The 24,847-nt window shown below is 43.9% G+C and overlaps 1 protein-coding gene across 2 annotated transcripts in view; it reads left to right on the top strand.

Moving 5' to 3' along the window:
* LOC105460410 overlaps positions 1 to 23,167 on the top strand; it is a 186,549-nt gene extending 163,382 nt beyond the window's left edge. For both annotated transcript variants that reach the window (XM_011706863.1, XM_011706856.1), the window contains 9 exons: positions 11,874 to 16,163; positions 16,417 to 16,731; positions 16,807 to 16,876; positions 17,086 to 17,495; positions 18,250 to 20,163; positions 20,296 to 20,421; positions 20,513 to 20,679; positions 20,799 to 21,013; positions 21,154 to 23,167. In XM_011706863.1, the coding sequence (XP_011705165.1) occupies positions 11,892 to 16,163; positions 16,417 to 16,731; positions 16,807 to 16,876; positions 17,086 to 17,495; positions 18,250 to 20,163; positions 20,296 to 20,421; positions 20,513 to 20,679; positions 20,799 to 21,013; positions 21,154 to 21,578 (7,914 nt within the window). In that variant the 5' untranslated portion in view covers positions 11,874 to 11,891 and the 3' untranslated portion in view covers positions 21,579 to 23,167. The remainder of the gene's footprint in view (positions 1 to 11,873; positions 16,164 to 16,416; positions 16,732 to 16,806; positions 16,877 to 17,085; positions 17,496 to 18,249; positions 20,164 to 20,295; positions 20,422 to 20,512; positions 20,680 to 20,798; positions 21,014 to 21,153) is intronic.
* The last annotated feature ends 1,680 nt before the right edge of the window (positions 23,168 to 24,847 follow it).

The raw sequence follows: 24,847 nt of genomic DNA, 5'->3' as shown, positions 1-24,847 counted from the left end.
TGCGCCGCGTTTCCACGCGTTCCCGCGTGGGAGTGTAGAGTCGGCGCGCGCGGTTACACATACGGCAGGAAATTAGATAAACGCGCCTCGCGGCCGACGACTCCTGCGGCGACGTCGCTTTTTCAAGCAGATGGCGCGCGCCTTTCGACGACGGCGAATTCCGCGCCGCGCGCGCCGGCGAGCCGCGTCAGCTGGCCGGAGAGAAAATAACGTCGTGCGGATTTTCCCCCGCACGATTCATGATAACGGTGTCGCAACTGCACGAGCGATTCGACGCCGCGTCGGGCTTGTTTCTCAAGCGAATTGTGTATCACGTTAGAGATCTTACAGAGAAAAAAAGGAATTGCCGCGAGTCGCTGCCGAGTTGCACGATGCATACGTACAATGTTTCGCACTAATTAACGTGTTAAGTTTGTTGAATGTGTGAAGCTTAGCCGGAAGGGAGGGAGGATTCGTTAAACGCAAGGCAAGTCGACTCGCCAACGGCCAAGCGCGTCAGCAAACAAAGTAGAAATCGATTTGGCTGCAGTTGCGCTTAATTTTTTGCTCGACTTTGACGCGTTTAATTTTTAATATGTTTAATCGATTGTTTGCTGATTATTTATTAAATGATAAATGCTTTTAATAAATCTGCTTCTTTCCCGTTGGTAGCTCGATTACTTATAGAAAGGATAAAACCTCTTTTAGCACGTTTTATAAATTTAACTCTTGTTATCACAAATGGCCACGTATGACCATCGCTTTTACCAAATATAACCATTATTTTTCGAGCAACCTAATATTTGTCCCACAGTTTCGCAATAATCGTAAATTCGCTTGGCGTTCCATACGCCAGAATTCTCTCTCTCTCTCTCTAACGGGTCTTTCTCGAAGTTTGCCCAGTCAGCAAACAGAATGTTGACCTGCGAATATTCGAATGGTTGCACCACCGATCGGCTACTTTGGTGCATAGCCAGCATGGCGTTTCGATTTCTCACCTCTCGTCGTATCTACAACAAACGCGCTAAATGTCGTCTTCCGTGAACTCTCGCTTATCACGCTGATATAAGATGATATAACATTCGAAACTTACTGACAAACATTTTAGGCATATGCATGTCACACACGAGTTCAAAATCAATTTCTTTTTTGAGCGAGAGATCCGATCGATAATTTCTGAATGCAGATACGAGTGCGAGCTCGTTACAACTCGGCTAATTGAATGCAGTCTCGAAGAAGTTAAACGGCCAATATACACGCTACATGGTTTACCCTGTTACACGTTAACGTCGCACGTACCGCCGACGAGAGATGGTTCTGCCGTTTTACCTTTCCCGCGCATTACGGGAGCCGAGTTTTACGTTGCTCCATTTCGCCTTAATTCCATTTAGCCGCTCTCCGTGTTGCACGCCGCCCGTCTTTCACGAGGGCGAGGTCGAGGCTGGGAGCCGCCTCGGCCGTGGAAAAGGAACGGTCGTTACGGAAGGGCGGACGCGAGAGAGCTGGCGCAATGTGAAAACTAGATTTCGAGGTGGCAATGTCACCGCTGCTTGCCGGTGCTTACGCCATTAAATATGCTGATATTAAAAAAATCGTCAACATCTCTCGCAGCGCGCGATTAAAAGTGAAGCGGAGCGTGCGTTGATTAAAAAATATATGACTTACTACTTACATTCTTTCATCTCGAAAAATAATTGCGTAGATTTTTTTCACGATAAGTAGACCTTAATGATGATAAAGTGAATATGTTCGATAGTACGGACCTCAGTTTTTGGTCATTCACGCGTACTTAGTGATATTAATGAGACAGGTGGTTATTTTAATTCAAATGCAATATAATTTGTCGATACGAGTCGTTATAATTGCGTAAGATAACGAGTCAAGAAATAAAAAACATTAATAAATAGAACGCATAATGACAAGTCGTATTGAATAAAATTAATAAATATACCTCAAATGTTTCGAAACTTGATATGCATCCTCTTCAATGTATAAATTTTTCGCGATAATCAAACTTATTTTATTGTTATAATATATTTTAACGAGTTAAAAAATAAAAAAACATTAATAAGTAGAACGCATGATGATAAGTCGCGTTGAATAAAATTAATAAATATACCTCAAATGTTTCGAAACTTGATATGCATCCTCTTCAATGTATAAAATTTTCGCGATAATCAAACTTATTATATAGTTATATATTTTAATTGTCACGTTATAAGGAGTATCTATTGTACAATTAGTTTACTTGATAATGCGTTCTATTGCGGCTTGCGAGAGGATGCGCACATGTTATTAAATGATACATTACGTAAATATAGAGCTCGCAATGTTTGAAATTATCGTAGCGGTAAAGCGGTTATTTAATAGTTGCAAAACTCGCGCGATCGGTTGGATTAACTCATTTGCTGTGACAAGTGATTCGAGATCGTTGTTATCGAGGTTACGCGGCCGACGCTTTCCGCCGCGCCGGGCGAAGCCATGGTCATTTGTAATCCGTGACATTTGTATACCGAGCCGTTTGTTGCACCGAAGTTGCATACAGCGCTCTCGCGCTCGTCGCACGGAAATTCCGAGACCGTTTTATCCCACTTTGGCTACCCGCAATTTTCCAACGAGAGCCGCCAAATGAATGGAGCCAAACGACTTGGATCGCGCTTGCCGCGTCGCGGTTACCTTCATCCCCCATTTTCTCCCAATTTCGTTAAATTAATTCGTTGGCGTACAACGTTGCAATGTAAAAACTTATATATTATGCCGTTATTGTTATCTATAAGAGGTGCACGGAGTATCGAGCACGTTTGGCAAACAAAGCGATACGTCTTATCGAAAATCGTAAAGGCATAATCGCGCATCAATCTATGTCGCAATTTCAGTGTAGAAATTTCAGTGATAAATATCTTTGCAATCAGATCTCAAACTACGAAGAGCCTCGATAAAATCGAAATAACATGGAGATGAATCAAATTACAATATAATATCTAGCATTTAATCAAATTATAATCTGCAACGTTATATATTATCTAATATTTGAGAACAAATATTCAAGAATTCTCTCAAAGAAACACTTTAGTATGAAAATATTTGGCGCACAGTTTGCTTGAACTAAAAATTCACGCATAAATATTATTAAACACCAAGAACCGCTTTAACCGTATTTGGCGCGTTTCTCATCTTTTCAAACAGTTCTCTTAAGAGATTCTCTAAAGAAATCCTCAGAATTGCCAGATTCAATTCCAGGAACAATTTTTTATTTCTGCAAGTAAATGATCCATTAAATTCCCCGCGACTAGCAATGGCTACCGAAGATAGCGGTCGAGAAAACGGCGACACGAACGTCGACACACGGCGTTTGATCGTCCGGCTCTCGCAACCTCCTTTATTCATAACGGTACAGCTTGTTCCGGACGGTAGCAAGAAACTCCGCAGCTGCCGTTCCGTGCTCCACCGCGCGCTCGTCGTCGTCGTCGGGAATCGTTTCTTCATCGCTTCGATGCCCGCCGGCGCGCCGCGCCGCATCGCCGGGAACGGGCAACCCGCGAGTCCTTGAAAATCTCCCACGCTCGCTGTTGTCCGGGCTTCTAATTCTTTCTTTCTTTCGCCTAAATTTTTGCCAAGTGGGTCGCGAATCGCGGACTTAATTATTCATTCGCGCGACTCGCGGGCCGAAAATACCTCCCGCTCGTCGGATTACTCTCGTTTTACGGGGTCAATGCCGTTCTTCGGGATTAACCGCTGATGTAAACGCACCTGTTATTGCTGTTGCTTTTTCGTTTCAGAGAAACTGCATGGGCGGATAGTAATTACGTCCCACGCGGCTGTGACTGAAAGTCTAACAAACGATAATAGAATTTTCGATGGCAATACTTTGAGGATCGTGCTCTCGTGCGCTGCCAAAGTATCCGCGAAAATAACCGTGGCAAAAATTTGATAGAATCGACCTGTAAACTCGCCACCCTTGGTAGTAGGGTCAACCGCTCGATGTGACAAGCGTGCACAAGGCTCAAGTGGCCCTGTTGCACGGTGATGCCAAGTGGAACTCCCCCCCTCTCTTTCTTTCTCTCTTTCTCTCTCTCTCTCTCTCTCTTTGTTGAGACTCTTTGCGAATGAAAAAATCATAAGCGCCAGCTTTTTCGTCGCTTTCGCGGCGTTTTTAATTCCGTGTCCGACTTTTGGACGATTTTTTTCGGACCGTTTTTTTTTTGGTCGAGGACAAAGCGCACACGTGCTGCGTCTCTCGGCAACACTCGCACGGATTTTTCCTCTTCTGCTCTTTGTAACATCACGACCGACATAACATCGTTCTTCTTTTTTTTTTGAGTTTTTTTTTTATAAATCTCACGTTTCGCGCAATTTTCCATCTTTCATCTGTTTTTGTAAAGAACTGAATGCGTTTCGATGGAGCAGAATTGTTGCTTAAAGCAGAAAAAGTTTTTGCTTTCAACAATATTCTTCTATTGTATAGCAATTACAATACTTTTATGAATTTTATGGAATTTTGATGAGATCTATCAAAATATTTTCTTTAATATTTTATTATAGATATATTATGTGAATGTTTCGAAAGAGCAAATGTAATTTCAATAATAAGTGAATATAGATTGATATGTAATTAACACAATAAATAAATGAAAATATTTGTGTTCGAGCTGGATCTTTATGCCTAATAATATTTTCTTATGAATTCACATTATTCAGTTTTTTGCAAACCATACGCGTTAATTACTTAATACATTTCGGTCTTAATATAATTTGTTATTTCTTAATGAGTTTATAGATAAAATGATATATACATATTTATACGTGATTTCAGTTAATGTATAGAGTGCCGTTAATATTTACAACTGTTAATCCTCTAAAGAATTGCATGTAGCACAAGATATCTCTTAAATTAACGACAGTCTCGTTATTAAAACTTACTGATGTTTTTCACGTATTCTAATAAATCTTCATGATGTTGAAAGCTACAAAGAAGTTTTACGGTATTTTGAAGTAGCGATATTGCGACCGGCCGTCCTGTTACGCGCGCCACGCGAAATTCATATTATCACCGCAGTTGTAAACTGTGAGTAACCGAAAAACCGTGTGAATTCACTGCCGAGAGCGGAGTACCTCTCGGAATATCCCGAAAAATATTTCAGCGGAACGTGCAACACGTGCTACCTCGTTCGCTCGCGCACTCCAACTTCCGGAATGTCCTTGCGCTACTTGGAGCTTTGACAAAGCTCCCGTTGGCACTTGATTGCGTTTAAATCCTCGTGTCAGTAGTTAAGGCGTTATATTTCAACAATCAAATGTGTTGCGTGTATACCGTGACGTGTTTTTTTTGTAGGAATGTATCAAGCTAGGGGATTAATAAATGAGTAAATAATCAATAAACAAATTAATTATAATTAATGATCAAAAATTGATATACATGATTATGTTCTACATGCTTATTATTATATAGAAAACGGTAAATCTTTATTGAAGAAAGTATTGTACGGTTGGTGAGTTTTGTACTGTACAGAAGCAGACTTCGTATTTCTTTCTTCCTTCTGCATTACGCATGTACTGCGAATTTACACTTGGATGAATTCACGACCCGTTAAGGATCCGCGTGAATGCAATTACTCCGTCGTATAGGCTTCTAGAACACGTCATTTTCCCCCTTATTGGAGTGAATTCGTGGGCACGCGCGTTCGCGCGATTGGCAGGGGACGAGAAGCTCGTTAAACAAACTGCACCGGACTGCATCGAAGCCACCAGCTATTACCCGAGAAGTGCTAACACGCGGACATAACGAGTTGCTAACTGTGGAGATTTATGGAGAAGCACACTATTGTTTCGGCGGTATATATCGCGGGCAGTCACTTTAGAAACTGAGGTCGGTGTGTGACTTCCCGAAAATATATACTGTCATAATATTGTCTCGAAAATTATTCGTGATTAGAAATAAGTGAAGAAGTTTGTTGCAACGATGTCGTAATATCTTAAATCTATATTTTATTTATTTCGCGATAAGGATCTATATAAGATTAACTAAAAGTCGCGTGTGTGTAAAACGAAAATTACATAAGAGGTCTTAATTATTTGAAAATATAATTCTTGTTTTTCTCTTGTTAACACAGTAAGTTTAGACAAATTTTTACAGTTCTCTTGCACACAATAGGCGTACGTAACTTAGCACAAAGTTCGCACTTCGGGCACCCTCTTTAAGACTGTCAGTTTGTTAAGAGGAATTTTCGCGTTTTCGCACCGTTGGTAGGAGAGTCTCGATATCTCGTTAAACATTCCTAAGCTCTTTCAACGAGAACGCATGTACTACATATTTACACATACAAAGCACCGTAAGCGCATTGACAGATTGAAATTTTATGAATCATTGAAATCGGTGTCGAGATCGTCGCTTTCGAGGACCTTGAAAGAATCTGTTTGGTCTACATATAGCGTCGAGAGTAGATTAAACAAGATTTCCGCTAAGTAAACTTTATTTAAGAGCTGCCTAAGCAGCTAGCAACTCCTTAATTTTCTCCGCTTTGACTCGAGGCTCCACTACGAATTTCTGCGCGTTTTCGATTTACGATGCCGACTTACGTGATTCCACGCGACAAAAGTGTAGAGAGAGAGAGAGAAACGCGTGTAGAATTGCTTCTCGTCTTAGGAAGATGCGCCGAGAGCTACGCTTTCCCAGCAGCGCCATATCCTTCGGATATATTGCGTTCCCTTTTTTGTTCAATCATATCCGCGTGATTTCTCCAAGTGACGCAAATGGAGAAACCGAAGATTTCGATACGGCGTATATCGAGATAAGCTTGGATAATAGCAGAAAAGGAGAACGGAGGTCTGATTCGTTTAGCGATAATTTCCCGAAAAGTCAGAACAAACTCGGCTTCTCCTCTTTTTCTTTGCCTCTCTTTGTCGCTACCGTGAAACTCCAGCAGGCAACGGGGAAATAATGCTTCCTGTTTCCGGTCTTCCTTATGACGCTTGCGGCTCCGCTGTGAGTTACGTCTCGCAGCTCCCCTTTAGCTTCCTTGACCTCGTTACGTCTTGCTGCTTGAATACTCGACCGAGACTCGGCTGCGCCTGAGCCTCGGAACATAATCATTCTTTGTTACATTATCCGCCTTGTGTTGCCGAGCGATGTAATCGTGAAGAGTTACGAGACGCCGACAGATTTGCGGGTCATAAAAATTTCTGGCATTGAACTACGAATCTTTTCTTGTTCTAAAATTAGTAGATAAAAAAGGAGTAGAGTGACCTCTAAAAAACGAAATCATAATGTAAAAGGGAAAAAGGCTTACTTTATTTAACGATTTTATTATATTAATAGAAATGAAATGTTAACATCTAGACATTTATGATGGGTTTGAATACCGTGATGAAAAACATTGCAGATTATTTAATGAAAGGCTTCGATCTGTTTGATGTAAAACCAGCTGCCTCGTTATTCCATTTACATCACAACCCGGAAATAAAGAGATTAAATTCTCGATGCCGATAGCGAGACGAGAGTGAGACATAAAACACGATTCTCCAGGGGGTTAAAGGCGGAGCGTTTTAAATCGGCTTAACGGGTCAGTGAAGGCGGAAAGTACGATCCGGGTAAACGAGGTCAAGGGATGAATCGGAAGAAAAAAGGGATCGCTGGCGAGTCGAGAGTGTATTTGTTCGAGGTATTTAATTCTGAAATAAATCTTCGTTTTTCTCTCGTCCACCTTCTCCTCTTTTTTTTTACTTTCGAGGGAGAAGGGCAGTAATTCGCGAAGGAATGGCTAACTATGTCGGGCGTCATAATTCCACTCGAGATGGCGAGAGTTGGCGTATCCTGGAATTTCGCAGACCCTCTCCCGTAAACGGAATCGGAAGTTATCGCGATAATACGCGTACGTTGCGTCATAATCGTAAACCTGGAGCGAGTTGAACCACGCCCATAAAATTTTTATCGGTTAGCGCGGAATGAGGTAGCTGTATATTTTTCGTTTGTTTCCATAAATGTTATCAAAATGTACAAAACGTGAGAGCATGATCTTATTTCTACAGCATTTGTCAGTCGAATATCAATTTTTTAATTCTAACTTTTTCATTAAAAAGTTGAATGATATAATATACGATGTTTAGCTGTTATATTTACTCTCTGATTACACTAACAAAATTCGGGATTCGGGAGAAACGAGCGAAACGATTTAGATCAAGTTTCGAACTAATCGCACCGATTGAGACAAGTTCGCGACGTCGTGAACGATTTCGTTATATTAGTCTTGCTGGAGGCTAAAGCGAGAGGTAGAGACGCGCTTGCGGTGTCGTGGCCGTCGTTTAAGCCGCGGCTTAACTCGGCTTAAGGCATTACTCTCCGTCTCTCTCTCCTTTTGCTCGGGCCTCGGCTCTCCTCTCCGTACCTACTTCCGCCTCGTTCCGCCCTGCTGCGCGGCTTTTAATCGAGCGCCAGCGGATTATCTCGACATCGAATCTACGGTCAACCTGCAAACCACCGGCAAACTCCGGACCTTTGTGCGTCATTCTCTGTGCCCGCGCGACTCAGGTGCCCCGTTTCACGAACTCTCGCAATCCGGGCGAGCGCGGATCCGCTTCCTCCCTTTGCCGTTGAGGCCAATCGACGAACGTAGTAATGACTGATAAATCCGCGCGAACGTGATATCTTGACGTGATAAAAACTTAGGAATTATTGAAGGAAAAGATCAGATAGCTCGTTGTCACAATATGTCATATGTGACAACACATGCTTAATATATCATTCTTGTACCTAATTAGCCTCCAACTTGGATCTTATGATACAGAGACAGATAATTCTGTTTGTACAATAGTAATATTAATCATATAGATACCGTAATTAGCATGCATTCGTAATCAATTGTAATATCATTTAAATTAATTATCATCGTATATTTAACATGCGTGCTCATGAACGGTGAATGTACGTTCATTATCGAGAATCACGCGTTAGGTCAACCATAAATGATATTCCCGTAGGAACATTTTAAGCGCGGGATCGCGGATATCGCTGATGATCGATCATTTCCCGCCGCTGGCCGTGATATTTACATAGGCTGCTTTACCGCGCGCGCGCGCGCCACATAATTTCGCCGGTCTCGCGTCGTCGTTGGGGAGAAAAAGAGAGAAAAAGATCACGGGCGCCATTTGTCGCGGATCTTATCGGACCGGTGGCGGCGGGCGGACTCTTCATTTTAAAGCGACTCGAGCGTAAATGCGGCCTCGGAACCGCTCCGGTCGAACCCCCGAAACGCGCGCGCGTCGGAGCAACTGCTTTAGCGCCGGATATTTATTACCCGACGGTGTAGCCCCTTATCGAGTGGCCTCGCCATGCTTGAAATCGTGAGAATTCCAGCCAAACTGCCCCTCCGCCGCCCACATACATACAAACACACGGCTGGTTCTCCTCTTCATCTTTGCACGTGTAAGCGCGCACGAGCGGGATTACTTACGAGTGTGTGCCCAGTAACGGGACAGAATGTAATGGAGAACGGAACGGAATGAAACGAGACGGAGGGACGGGACGGGACGGGACGGGAGGTGGGCGAGGGGGACCTTTGACTGGCGCGCCAAGGGGACCGGACCAGCACAGTCCCTCAGGTTGCTCGGCAAGGGTGCGCAATATTGATTCCCACCTAACATTTACACCAAGCGTGGAAGCTTGGTGTTACGTGCTTCGCGACACTATAGTCAATGGGCATGATTCCGGCGCGCCTAGGAAGTCCCGCTTACTTTCCCCAGACACCCGCGATAGTGTCCCGCGAGGATGATTAATTCGACTTGTTTTTAGTACTAGCTGTATTATATTGCAAGAATTATATAACACGTGTTTGTCGTGAAGCGGCAAAATACGCGCAATATTATCCTGATCCTGTAAAGGGATACTTACGAATGATAATTAAATTAACTATAAATTATCTATATTATATGTATAATATGACAATGAAAATATATAAATGCTCATTGTGCGTTTGATACGAAAAAAAAAATGTAAAGTTGAATTATACGAAAGTGCATGTCGCAATATTGCGATGCGATACGTAAAGACATATAAAAAGTGAAAAGATAAACTGCACTAACAGTAAAGTTGTTTATATCACCAAAAAAATGTTACAATTTACCTTTCTCATGTGTTTGTAATTTCTTGAAACTTGGATGATTCTTTAATTTTTTTTATCAGCCAACGATTTAATGATAACAATTGTTCGAGCGAGATTGTGCGTCGGCTTCGAGTGTCATGGTTAAACGATACTCGAGTGGAACCCGATCTCGCATCGATTATTCGCGATTATTCGTGCTTCGCTGTCTCGTCCCGTCGCCGGTTATTTCGAGCGCCGGTGGTGGAAGTTACGGTAGTGTTGGTGCGTGTCCCAGTACGTACGGCTTCCCGCGTTATATACGTTTACAGCTTTCCGATATCTAACTTCTGCGCCCCCTTTTTCCACGTCTCAATGAGCCACGACGCGAACGAGCCCGTGTACACCGACACCGACACACACGCCACCCCTCCCCTTTCCCCTCTCTCTCTCTCTCTCTCTCTCTCTCTCTCTTTCTCCCCCTACCGCCTCGGATCGATAGCGATCTATATTACAGGCGGTTCACTCCTCGAATGGAGGACGACGGGGGTCTTCGACGTCTCACCGATCGCTGAAGAGGCTATTTGCCTCGCGGTGATGGTGATGGTAATAACGGCGCGCAGTTTCGCGGCTCTATTATGATAACCGAAACTCTTGTCGGAACTAGTATTAAACGTGATACAGTCCACCCTCTCTCGAAAGTCGCCCCTCCCTCCCTCCCTCCCTCCCCCCTTCAAACAAAAAGCGATTATCGGTTACAGTAAAAACGGGAATGCGTTAAACGGCAAGACTTTTTTTACGAGCTTGATAATAGAGACTGTCCGATACGGCGAATTATTATGCATCATCACGGCCAGGAACAGTCAAACTTTATACGTGAAAAAATAGCTAATTTTGACCTTCTTGGCGACGTACGATTCGATACGTTATCGTCTCTCCTTTATCAATCTCTGAACTTGTCGATTTTCAAATTGGAGATGCGCGTGTTCACGTGTTATTGTTGAATAGTCCGATAAACCTCTCTTGCCAACTTCGCTACTCAGTAGGTTACCGCAAGATCTTATCTTTCACAATGCCAAGAGATTAATAATGCGAGATCGAAGTTGCCCGGTCGAGATCGTGGACGAAGAAGACGGGAGGAGAGTACGTGTCTGCCTCTTGTAACAGACAAATACAAGACAATGAAGATTAATGCCTCGGCCTCGTTCTCTTCTCCTGCCGACCCCCCGGCTTCGACGGCGTCGTGTGAACATTTCAGTAATCCCCAAGGAGGAAGTGTCCCTTCGGACTCGACTTTGGGGAACTCCGCGATCTCATAACCCTGACCCTAAATCTCCCGTGGTTGACGAATCTTCTCAATGATTTAACATGGCTTTGTCTCTGATCACCAATTCTGAATATATGATCTCTGAATAGAATGAATGCGATATTTATTGATGTTATAAAGCCCAATCGATCCTAATCAAAATGACTCCTCGTGAATAATTCTTAAATATGATCATAATTCCGCGTAAAAAATGACTTTGTTTCTGATCCATCAATTTTAACAATAATTTCGTATTTCAAAACAAAAAGATACCATTGATTTTATCTTATCAATCTGTAATTTAAAGTGATCAAAATAATTCATTATAGATAATTATCAGTATGTTGTTTTGCATGAAGACAAGACATGCCTCTAGAATTAATTACGTTAGATAAATTTTGACAGTTATAATCTTATTTAGCTTCTATCATGTATATAGTTATACAGATATTCAAGGTTACATCGCAATAATGCTAATTCGGCAGAATTTTCAATCCATAATTGCTTTATTATTGCAGATTAGCAGTTGGCGTGACATGGATGTGAGCTTCACGAACGTGTTAGAGGGGGCTCGCCAGTACTTCCAGGGACTGCCCGTACCGAGTACAGGTAGTGGCGCGGCCACGTCGGTGGATCACAATCTCCACTCGACATCCTCCACGAATCCCGCCTCGTCCACATCGGCGACGACGCACGATCACGATGCATCGTCGCAGCCGACTCAATCAACTCAGTCAATCTCGACTTCCGCCAATAGCAGCAGCAGTAATAGCAGTAGCAATGTCCAGGAGTCGAATCGTTACCCCGCCGACGTTAGACCTTCGTCGTCCGTGGAAAGTGGAAATGCGGCTGCCGGATCTAGTTTCTGGAACCCGCACGTGGAGCCATATGCGCCGCAACCGACCAGGGTCGAAGTTCCGGACACGAGGCCAGGCGACGAAGGCTCCGCCATGGAGCCCAGTTCCTCTTCTTCGGGCACTGTCACTTTAACCGAGATGCAACCCTCAAATTATCAATCCTCCTCCTCCTCCTCCTCTGTTGTCGCATCGTCGTCGAATTTCTCGCAGAGACCGCCGCCAACGTCATCGTCGTCATCGTCGTCGACCACCTCGTCCTCCAACGATCACAATCATCACCATCACCAACCTCATCTCTCGACGGCGAACTCGTCGTCGCATTTGCATCAGATGCAACCGCCCCAACCGCCACATTCCCCTGGACCGGTGTACCAACAACTTAATAATGTCAGCAGGACGTCCTTCAGTGCGGCGGAGATGCTCGCCTCTTCCTCATCGCACTCCGCTTCAACCTATCAGACCGCCAATAACGATAGACAATCGCAGCCGATCGTCGCGCAAAGGACTCAATACTACCCACGTTACCATCATCCAGATATCACGAAATGCGCACCGGCCCCGTATTCACAGAGTTCCATTTATCAGTCTGCCAGCGTAGCGCAGCCTGCGAGCATGGTTCAGCAACCGAGCACAAGACCGACGCCAGTAGAACAGAATAATGCGACATCGTCTAATATCGTCACTCAAGGACATTGTCCGCCGGAACAGCAACGAATATCTGGTACTTATGGCAGCAACGTGCCACTTGTTCAAAGTCCTCTCGGCGGAGCTATAGTGTACGGATCCAGCTCCTCCTCTTCATCCTCTCAAAGTTACCGTTCTACGAGTCAGTATCAGCAGCAAACCCATCGTCCGGCCGCTTCCGCTTCGAGCGTCAGCGATAGGTCGCATAGCTCGGACGGGTTGCATTCTTCCACCGCTGCCTGCTCTTCGTCGTCACAGGCGGTCAGTCCACGTCAGCCTGGACCAGGAAGCTCCTCCAATCACATTCCTTCGCAGTCGCAGAATCTTCCGGGTCACATTCCTTCACCGCATCTGCCGTCCGCTGCCACCTCGGTACACTATCATCAGCACCAGCAGCACCAGCAGCAGCAGCATCATCATCATCATCATCAACAACAATCATCGTCTTTACAACAGCAGCAGCAGCAGCAGCAGCAGCATCATCCTAGTCGTATAAATGCGTCGCCACATTCGCACGGTTCCTCGTATGGAGGTCGTATAATGTCGCTGCCACCGCACGGCGTCCCATCGTCATCGTCCTCCGTCATGGCGGCGAACCATTCGCAGCAGCAACAGATGCCACCACCTCCAAGTGGATATCACGTAGGAACGACGCCGTCGCCGCATCACGAGCCGTCGCCGCGTCACGCCACTCCGTCGCCGCATCATGCGACTCCATCGCCGCAGCGGCAGTCGCCTCACGTGTCCAGCCTGCACGCATCCCCATCTCCTCATCATACTCCCTCGCCGCACAACAGCTTCCAGCCACATTCGCCAACCTATCCACCGCCGCCTCCGCCGCCGCCGCAACAACAGCAGCAGCAGCAGCAGCAGCAACAGCAGCAGCAGCAGCCGTCGGCTTCGTCAAGGTCGACACCACATTCGTACAATTTGTCATCGGTCACCTCGCAGCATTATCAAACGAATTACGTGGCGGCGGTTCGTGACGCGGCGATGGGGTTGCCTTACGCACCGCCGCCACCGACCCAGTCTTCGTACCATTCCTTCCAGAAGAACCCGCAACCGGAGTCTCAGGGCAGTAGCTATTACTCCCAGCCAAACCGGTCTCACGGTCAGTCTTACGGTATGCTGGTACCGCCGCAGACGGTATACTCTAACACTCCCGGTAGCAATAGTCTAGGTACCTACCAGCAAAATGCCAGTAAGCACGCGACGTATAACGGTGCGGATGCTACGAAGAGAGGCGCGATTGACATTACGACGACACCTTACGGTACGCATCGATTGCCCGCGCAGAGGAGCACTAATACGCATAATCTGCCGCCTATCGCCGCGCTTTCGTCCTATCATTCCAACAGACGTGAACCGTTGGGAAAATCGGCGCAAACGATGGCACGACAACGAATGCATCTGACAAACGCAACCAACAAAATCCCGTCCGTCGTGATGCCACCCTCATCTATAGCGATGCCTCCTCAAAGGGTTGCCGAATATTCAATGACTCCGGTCTCGGCTATGAACCACTCGATACCGGTGAACGGTAGGACAACCACTGTGACAAACATGACGTACGGTTCGCGATACAGCGGCCAACAAGGCTATCCATCGTCATCGTATGCCACCACGATGGCGCCCAGTCATCATAGCAACAACTCCACTAGCAGCACCACAGTGACCACTATTAGTCACACTGGTTCAGGTGGCGCGAGGTCTTCCGTTTCAACGGTCCACGCGTATCAGTCTTCCGACGAGCCGGATCGGTCAGCGGGATCGTCGTCCTATCATCATCAGCCACCGACACGAATAACGACCGAGGGCTATGCCTACAAAGAATATCCTTACCAGAACCCAACGACATCCGGTAGTCAAGCGACCTCGGTCGCCACTATAGCAAGTTCTCCATCGCCGAGCAACGCAGTTCGAAAGAGGGAATCTCCTCTGGACTTGTCTGTGAAAACAGTTAAGACGTCGGCCGATTCTACGGCGCAGGATGATCTTGAAACTATCAACACCGACAAGCATGTTAGTAGCTCAAGTTTGAGTTCATCTAGGAACAACATGAATAGGCCGATGCCACCTCCGGCTGTCGTGCATCAATCGGCAGCGGTACAACCATCATACCCGTCATCGTATGATCATAGGCCTTCGAGTAATAGTTCAAGAAATTCCATGCCCGTAACCTGCATCCGGGCATCGACGCCTCAAACGGTGTGCGCGCCCAAAGTCGACTTTCTACCAGACTTTACCTCGACGCCGCTACGTCATCAGTCGCACCACGAGAATCCTCTTCGCAGAAGCACTACGCAGCAGCTTTACGTTCCATCTGCCCAGCCTCCCTCGTCCCATCACACGAACACCTCTCCATTGCCTCATATGTCCACGTTCAAGAAGCGTCCACTGCCCACGTCGCCATTGTATGACGGCCTGACGATACCACCGCCACCTTCATCGTCCTCGTCGTCGTCGTCGACGTCTTCATCTTACCTCCAGACAAATGATTCTGTGTCCTCGAGGTTCTCCAAGTATCACTCGATGATGGATCCATCTTCGCGGCTTGGTCAGCCTACACTGCCCACACAAGATTACCCGCCCGACTCCAGCAAGCACTACTTAGGGGACAGTAGAGTCAAATTTGATCAGCAATTCTCTCAGCGTGAACGGCCATTTAAAAGAGCCGGAGAGTCGATTTATGGCATAGTCCCTAACAAGCAGGCTAGAGTCGCTTGGCGAGTACCGAGTACTGAAAAACAAATTGTTGAGCCAAAGCTGCCGACCGCGGATGCGCTCAACGAACATCATAAACGACAAGAAATGAATTTGTCGGTTCCTCTGCCGAATGGAGCTCTTACGACATCCAGCACCTACGATCAGAGAACCGACAACAGCGGTTACTCGGCAGAGTCTAGATATCAGTCGGTATACTGTGATAAAAGGACCTATCCGGAGTCTAAAGTCATACGCAGTTCGCCGTCGTCGTATAATCATCCGGTGATCACGAAATCCGCGAGTGTGCACCCATTACCGCAACAACTGAGCAGTGCGCAACTGACCTATCCGAATTATCGCCAGCCAGTTCCGAAGACGACGTGTCTCCCGAGTGGGGTATCTGGCGGTCAGCCGATGGATCAACCTAGCAACACTGGTGCCGACAAGAGGGTGCTCAGCTTGCTGAGGAATAGCTTGGAGAATAAACAACAAAGGGATGAACAGCTCAATAGTCAGCAGCCTATCTTAGTCAATCACAATCAACAGAGCTACCAGAATAAGGTGAGAAATTGCAGATTTTAGATATTTCTGCCGAGACTTTTTTTGTTACTGATAATTTATCATCGATCTTTGTGCACAGAGTCAAAATCCCTCATAGTGTGAATTGTATCTAAAAAAGAAAAGATACGGCAGTTTAATCCACTTGATTATTTACATCAGACCAATTCATTTCTTGCCATTTCTGTCTTTGTCTGATCTCCAGACGCTCGACGTCTATTTGACGTTTCTGATAATTTCTGTGAAATTCCCTCAGGTCGTCGCGCCAGTCGAGCCTAAGAGCATCGGCAGGCACAATCTGTCACCCTTCGCGGCGGCGAGTTTGTTTGAGCGTAACAGCAACACGCCGCCGCATTACAAGTTCCACGTTCCGCGAGCAGTAGACTCGATCACTCAGGAGGTGCCACGTAGCATGTATGCCTCGAGAGTGAACGCATCTGCCACGCTACCCGGCAAGGAAGCTTCCCTCACGGGACCACGTGGCGCCGAGAACCAAATCCACCGTGACAAGGACGACGGTCTTGCCGCTATCTTAGCTGCGAAGATCAGGACGAAGGCGGAATTGAAACAAGTGCGTGATTGTCTACCTAACTTTTGATTTACATTGATCATGCCGATCTCACAATTTATTTTCATTTTTATTTAGGTCGGAACCGGCCAATTTGCAACGAAAGCATCTTCCGTACTTCCTCAGGACGTGTCATCAACGCCGAGAGGTAATAACTTGCGTAAAAGATACTAATAGCTTTAGCGATTATTAGTAGATATTATTAATGATAATTTTACGTCGATACCGACCCCTGTTCGTCCCGATTCGATCATAGTTTCACATAATAATTGTACTGTTTATTCAATTACGTCAATCATATTGCGTGTAAATATTATCTTTTGAGATCTGCATATAATGTTTCTATTATGCATACAGAGATCGATAGTGCAGCCTCGACGTCGACGCCGCAGTCTGGCTCGTCGGCAGGTAGCCCGCCGAAATTAACGCGCGAAAAGACGGTCTGTTTGCCGCCTAGAAGACGTTTGTTTTCGAGAACCGAGGAGGAGAACATGCCAGTAGCGGCGACCGTGCCAGTTGCCGCCACGGTCGCGTCTACGGTCCCAGCCAGGACGAGCGGAGGAGCCAGGAGCTCCTCCGAAACATCGGTCTTTGACTTCCGGGAGAGCGATTCCGAAGGCGAGATGCCAGTTCTCGAGCGACAAACCTTGGAGGAGATGAGAAGAGACAGGAAACAATTGTCCAAAGTACAACCCCCGATACCTCTCAACGATGCTGTATGTATGAATATGGCGTCCTCGACAGATCTCGTGAAGATAGAGTTAAAGGTAACAGGAATGGATAAAAAGAAATTTAAAATGAAGAATATAAACGAATTATTTAATTTATGTGAGATACAAAGATTACAAACGGAGATTTTTAGTTAACGATAATTGATTTCATTTGTATCAATATCATCAACCGTTCTTTCTCTTCCATGAATAAGTTATTTTAATGCTATTTAAAAATGAGAGCGCGATAAAACAGATATATACATATTTATAAAATATATATTTATAAAATCTATATATTCATTACTTATATTAAGATACATGTTAAAATTTAAATGATCATTTGTTTATTTAAGAATGAAACAAAAATACTTTATATTTTTATTAAACTTTTTTACTTTTAACATTACTTTTTAATATGTATATAAAGATCTTACTCACACACACACACACACACACACACACACACACACACACACACACACACACACACACACACACACACACACACACACACACACACACACACACACACACACACACACACACACACACACACACACACACACACACGCACGCGCGCGCGCGCGCGCAAATATATGTACGTTATATTGAAACAAATAAAACAAATAGATATTTATAATTTATAATACAATACGCATACGATTTCTGCTACACATCTTTTGTATTTATTACTATATAATATTATAAACTATGTTTTTAAATTCTTTCTCTCTACCTTTAAACGTTCTTGTTACTACGGGTTTCTCGCAATATAGTTTTACTTTATGAGTGTAATCTTTGTTTGCAGGAGAACGACAAAATCAACGACATTGATCCATTTTGGAGTAACACCTGTGATAAGTTTATGGAGCAATTACGCACGGGCGATTCCGTGAAGAAACGAGGACGCAAGAAAAAAGTGGGCCTTATCGCAACATCAAAACTTGAAGACGCAGCGAACGATAGTGATAAAGAATCGGATACCAATGCATCGCATTCCCAAATTAAGCCCGAAGACATTAAAAAGGAGATAGATCCGTCTATTAATGATGATAAAAATTTGATTTTCAAGGACATTAAGATCAAGACGGAACCCGGACTGAGAAAAGAGGATGACAAACACTCGAGCGATGATTCAGACGAAGTGCCGTTAATTAAAAGAACAAGGCAGGAAACGAAGAAGGAAGATAGTGATTGTGATGAGGAAGTAATATGTCGAAAAAGACGGATTCGTCGCGGCGGCAGGATCAAAATTCAATCTTCTAGCGGTAGCGAATCCTCGAGCGAGGAGAGCGATGTCAGTACCGAATTCGGCCATGGTTCCACAGTGGCTGACAGACTTCGAGCTAGGAAACGGTCTAAGGCTAACGCGTCCGAAGGTATGAAGCTTCGTTCGAGGGACAGTACTCCTCACAAGGCGAAAACGGACAAGGAATCCAAATTGTCGCCTCCCAAAGGTGGAACATCCCAAAAAGCGAAACCGAAACCGTTGTTCGGTGACGGTAGTGATTTCAGGCCCGGTTGGGAAGAGGAGGTTTACGTGTACAAAAAATCTCTAAGAATGCCACCCAGATTAATAACAGTGTCAAAACCGTCGCGTTTCCACCGACTGTCCACGTCATTGCCAGATTTAGATCCTGGCTCGCCGGCATTGTCCGTCTCGATGGACAGTTCCGACGTGTGTCTTAGTCGTAATAAGAGAGACAGCGACATGGAGTCTAATTACAGTTTCAGCATCATGGGACTCGGCAGTAAAATTGACGACGAGGAGGCGACCTCATCGACAACAGTTTCTTGTCCCCCGAAAGCCATGATAAAACACTTCCGTTCGGAAAACAATTCTATTGTTGATGTTCTCGCGCAGAAGGTTGGAGGTGGTGGTAGTGGTGGTGGTGGTGGTCAGAAGGATTCAAGGAAGAAGCAAAATCTGAAAAGTAATAAGAGCAGTAACGTTAATAAAAGCAATAACGAACCGGAACTTTTACCAACACCGGGTCTCACACCGATTCCGTCGTCCGAGACATCGACAAAGAGCTCTAAAAACAAGATCGCGTCGAAGAATAATAGAAACCCGATTAAAGTTACCAACTCCGTCCTCCTCGGTTACTTCCGCAAAGAGACGGTCAATAATTTCCGCGACGCGTTCAAAAACAATCATACGTTGCCCAACGAATTCTCCACTCTGGTATTGAAGAGCAGAACGAGAACGGAGACGAAAGTGTTGAAGAAGGAGGCGACTATTCGCGAAGTTTTCGGCGAGGATAGGCCCGCGTCTGCTCCACCGATGCAGAATCACGACGACACGTCACAGGACGACGATTCGCAGAACGAAACGCCGGAGAATACGTTGGGCAAGGTACGAACGTTGAAGCAAAAAGTGGTGTCCCGTTTGAGGAACGCTGGTATACTACGAAGTCACAAGGCGATTATGAACTCAAAACGTCGTCTATTAACTGCCGAGAGGCGAAAGGGTCTTCTTAAGTCGCTTGCTGATAAGAAACTACATCGTATCAAGACTAAGATAGAGCGAGAAGAGACGAATGGCGCTAGAGAGGAGGAAAATAACGAGATGGAAGATGACAAGAATGATTTGGATCTTCGTAACAAAAAGAAGTTGAAGCTTCGACCTGGCCGACGAAAATTCCGTTCTGGATTCGATTACATTCGCAAGAAGAAGAAACCGCTAAAAAAAGACGAGGCATTACCGAAGGAAAGGAAGAGGGTATGTATACATTATACATTTCTATGTATATTTTTTTATTCAATTCGATTTCTTTAAAATTGTAACGTGCACGTTATTTTTTCAATATTACTTCGAAACGCGATATTCCACATCCGCGATATTGCATTACAGCAAAGTCAAGGTAACAAACCAAGTCCGGAGTGCGTAGCCGATATTCAGTCTGAGATCAGAACGTGGGTTATCAAGAAAGGCGTCGGGGAGACCATATTACACCGTGCTGCCCGTCTCGGTTACACGGTAAGATAACAATCACGTTGCTACGTCATGCAGCAAAATTAACCAACGACTCCCGCGAATTGCGATCTAATCTGCTTATATTCCGCCGCAGGACGTGACTGCTTATTGTCTGGAGAAACTCAATAACGCGCCGGGTCCCAAAGACAACGCGGGATATACACCGCTTCATGAGGCGTGTTCGAGAGGTCATCTGGAGATTGCAAAACTTTTGCTGGCTTACGGCGCGAATGTCAGCGAAAGCGCTAACGGTGGTATCAGGTAATACTTTTGTCAAATCTTTTGCGATAAATGTTAGATCGGCGAGTAACTTGATGAGTGTAGGCGGTTGTAAATCGTGATAAATTGATAAAGAGTGATATATATTCTCACATTATCAGGCCACTTCATGAAGCGGCGGAGAATGGTGCTACAGAGCTTGTGCGATTGTTGTTATCGTACGGTGCTGATCCATTGTTGGCTACTTATTCCGGACAAACGCCTTTGATGCTAGCTGTTGATACCGAAGCGCATTCCATTCTAGAACAGCACCTGGCTGACATCCAAGGTCGTACCACTGTACCATGGTCATTTGCCGGTCCATTTTCTATTTTAGGTACGTCAGCTGACATAAGTTCTTGTATAAAATTTTTAAAAATTTTGTGAATATTTTGTGTGTGTGTGTGTGTGTGTGCGCACGCGCGCGCGTATATGTATCCAGATGAATAATTTAATTTTCCGTGGACTTGTTTTTAGATCCAGAAGAGACGGGCTACAATCCGCTCGATGATGTTCCATTGGAGAATCCAGAGTCAGTTGAGCTGGATGATATCGAAATGGAAGTGAGCGACACGAATCTACCTGTTCTCTTCACCCTGAACAACGATCCCGACAAGTGGGTGCTGCTTCAAGATCTCATGGCGATTTTGAGGATAAAAAGTCGCGAAGCTCTTCTCCGCCAAGTCAATCCGAAAGCTCCCTCTGGACCGCCTGCAATCGCGCATCGTGATATCATGCGTGATATCAAGCTGGCAGATTTCCTGGAACAGTCACGTTGTTGTCACCTGTTGAGCGGTGGCGAAAGGATCAATATGCGCGGCTCCAAGGTGACTCTTATCAAATACAACGACAAGGTGAAGTCCCTGCTGAACGTGGAGAAAGTGCTGATCAGCGGTAGGTGACAAGAGGCGTCTCTGGGGCGATCATCTCCCCAGATATCGAAACCATCGACTTCGATTCCGGCCAAGGAACATCAGAAGAAAGCTGAAGGCAAAACTACGGTGAAACGCGAGCGGCAACAGGGAAGAAAGCGACAAGAAACTCGTAATAAAAATTCTGCGGACTGAGCGGTTCTCGGTAGTCAATGATTTATTAAGATATAATAAAATTGTAAAAATAATAGCGATTTAAGAGTTATCGCTTAAAAGTTAATGTTATAAGGCCAGATCGTTTTGATAGCCGTTTCATGATGTGTTAAGAAGAGTAAGGAAGACAGATTCTTGCTCCTTTAACGGAAAAAATCCTAAATGACTGATGCGAATCTGTTTGGAAAACTCGTCCCTGAAGATTAAGAAAGACTGATCGACACAATGAAGATCGGTGCTTTTGCGTGTGTCCAAAGACTGACTTCTCGATTTATCTTATGCTTCGGAAGGTAAATCAGACTAACCGATACACTGATAATTGATTTTCTCCTCTCGATCTCATAGTACAGAGCATAACGAAATGGAGTTTGATATTACAGTGATAAGAAATACGCACATAATCGGTTCCTTCATTCAAGCGATGAATTTGTCAATCGAAATAAAGAAAGTCGGTAATAAGCCGACATTCTGCCGGGAGCGTAACGCGCAATTAAACCTAACTTCGAAGCACAGCTGTGCAACTGTAGTTTTAGATAAAATTATCTACTATTTAATGCGCAGCTAAGAGTGGGGAAACAGCTACCTGTGACATTATATAGCAGTATTGAAACGGGATATATATATACGTAATATACCCATAGAACGAGAATATTTTATTAATTCTCTTAAGGACTGAGTAAATAATCAGAAGTTTGTTAACATAAAGTTTTTAGGCGAAATGAAAGGAAGGGGAAACACGCGTTGTTTAGGCGATTAAGGCGACGGGAAAACGAAATCTTTGACAGTAGGGGTTTCTCTGAATCGTCGAACCAAGTCTCGGAATAGTAATAATAAATATAACGCTAACGTAAATAGGGAGTAATAATTATATTAGGAATGCGAGAAAACGTAGCTGTCATACCAGATATATTTTTATCTCGTACGTGGCTTCAAGAAGTTTCTCTGTTTTTAATAGACTTCATTCCGAGATTTGTGGAATTAAAATGCGCGCCCGTGTGCGTTAATATCAATTTTTCTTTCTTTTTGAGCTACTACAGAACGCGTCGTTTGGTAAAAAAAGAATCGACATTAAGAGAGAGCGTAACATAATTGCTATCACGAATGATAATGTTACCACAGTTTAGTCCTTGTTTTTCCTTATGTTAGGGAAGAGTTGTACATTATGCCGTGCGAGTTATATTTATGAAATGTGTTAATCGATCATTGCAAATAAGGTGCTTGAAATTGAAAAGCTAGACGAGTTGAATTTCAATTCATCGAGTCCAGAAATAATATTTGATCCATTGAGGAGACACCGTTACACGTATAAAGGTGCATATCTGTTGTCTAGTTCTATTTTTAAATATTTCGCTGTTTTTAATATTCTAATGTACATATATTTGTACATTAGAATATTATTAATATTATAACTGTATATGTGTATTTGTATATGTGAGTACATTGTACATGTATACATGTACACACAGAGAAATCAACTTTTAATTTATACGAGAAGCTCTTCGTTTTTATACAGCTTCCGTTGTGTGTAGCAATTAATTTTAATTTGAATAAAAGATAGATTCAGCAGGTGTCAATGGCTCAATTCTTGTAATGTGGGAAGTGCAATTCACGAAATAATAACGTCTTTGTTTCGTTGATGATCTAAGTGTATGATTATTTCTAGGAGTGTAGAGAAGATAGGCAATTATTTCGAAGAATTAAAGCGGCCAAAAGAATGCCGTTTATAAACGCTCACTGTGCAATAATACATTATTACACTACGTTTTTTACACTTCATCTTCAAATTATTATTTCTGTTCTTGTGATCATGTCAGGACAATGTTAACGCGTCGTATCGACGATCGGATACTTGCTAAGAAAATTTCTGAAATTAAGAACTTTTCATAAAATACAAAAAGATGCAAATTAAGTAATAATAAAATATAGTAAAATCGAAGAAAGAGTCAAATTCAAAGAGAAAATATATTTAATAAAAAATTATAAATTCTCTATTGTAACTGATTCGATATGTGAAATTTTGGAATAAAGAAGAAATAAAATCAGCGAATTTCGGTCGTCAAAGCGATGTCGCGTTTAATCGAAGCAATTTAGGAACACAAATTTTATATAGGAAGGTATGAAGAATTATTTTAAATTTGGACAGAACCAATTCGGGAAGAGTGTGTATCGAATTGTACTTATCGTCTCGTTCCTGTATTGATGATTTTCGGACGAACGGAGATATTTAGCGTATGCGTAGAGATGTCATGAGATGAGAGAGAAAAAAAAAGAGACGCGCGGAATAGTTCGGTTTCGCTTAGGATGCTTAGGATGCCGTAATACGCGTTTACTTTGGCGCCATGTTGCAGCACAGAGATTTTCAATCGTTATAATCAGTCTCAGGGAAAAATCCACGTGTATTCTTGAAAATAACTTGACGGTGTGTACCGACTACAGATGCGTATGCCAATGCGTGTGTTCATGCGAGCGACGCGTATCAGTGCGTATGTGTGTACAGTAGCTAGTTGAAAAAAAGAAGAAAGGAAATCCCGTTACGGGGGATGATTGATTAATATCTAATTAATATTGAGTGATATTAATTAATGTTACTACGACGCGATATGTCGCGCAAGCACTCGGGCGGCTCCTTATAATTTTTATTTAGCTGACGATGTTGAGCGGATAGGGGCGCGGTTACGATTATACCGACGATTGTATATACTGACATATTTTCAGCAAGGAAGAAAAAAAAAACGAAATAAAGATAAAGGGGAGCGAAACGCGGAAGAGTTACTTTTCTGACGGAATAATAGGAAAACCGTGGTGTACGTACTGTATCTTTTATTCTTAAGTAGTTAAAGTGTAAGTAGATCGCGGTACTTGTTTATATTAGCGTATATACTATTTGTGTAATATAAAAGCATTAATCGACCTCGAGGTAGTCACGTTGTATAACATGAGATAAACTTAAGTATTCATATATATATATATATATATATATACACACATATGTCACGTTGTGACTACTAGAAATATTATTTACTATTACTATTACTACTATAGCTACTATCACTACCGCGACTATAGCTATTACTATCACTACTGCT

The sequence above is a fragment of the Wasmannia auropunctata genome, unplaced genomic scaffold (assembly GCF_000956235.1).
Source record: "Wasmannia auropunctata unplaced genomic scaffold, wasmannia.A_1.0 LD336101.1, whole genome shotgun sequence".
Classification (NCBI taxonomy): Eukaryota; Metazoa; Arthropoda; class Insecta; order Hymenoptera; family Formicidae; genus Wasmannia; species Wasmannia auropunctata.
This window is presented reverse-complemented; position numbering and strand designations above follow the sequence as displayed.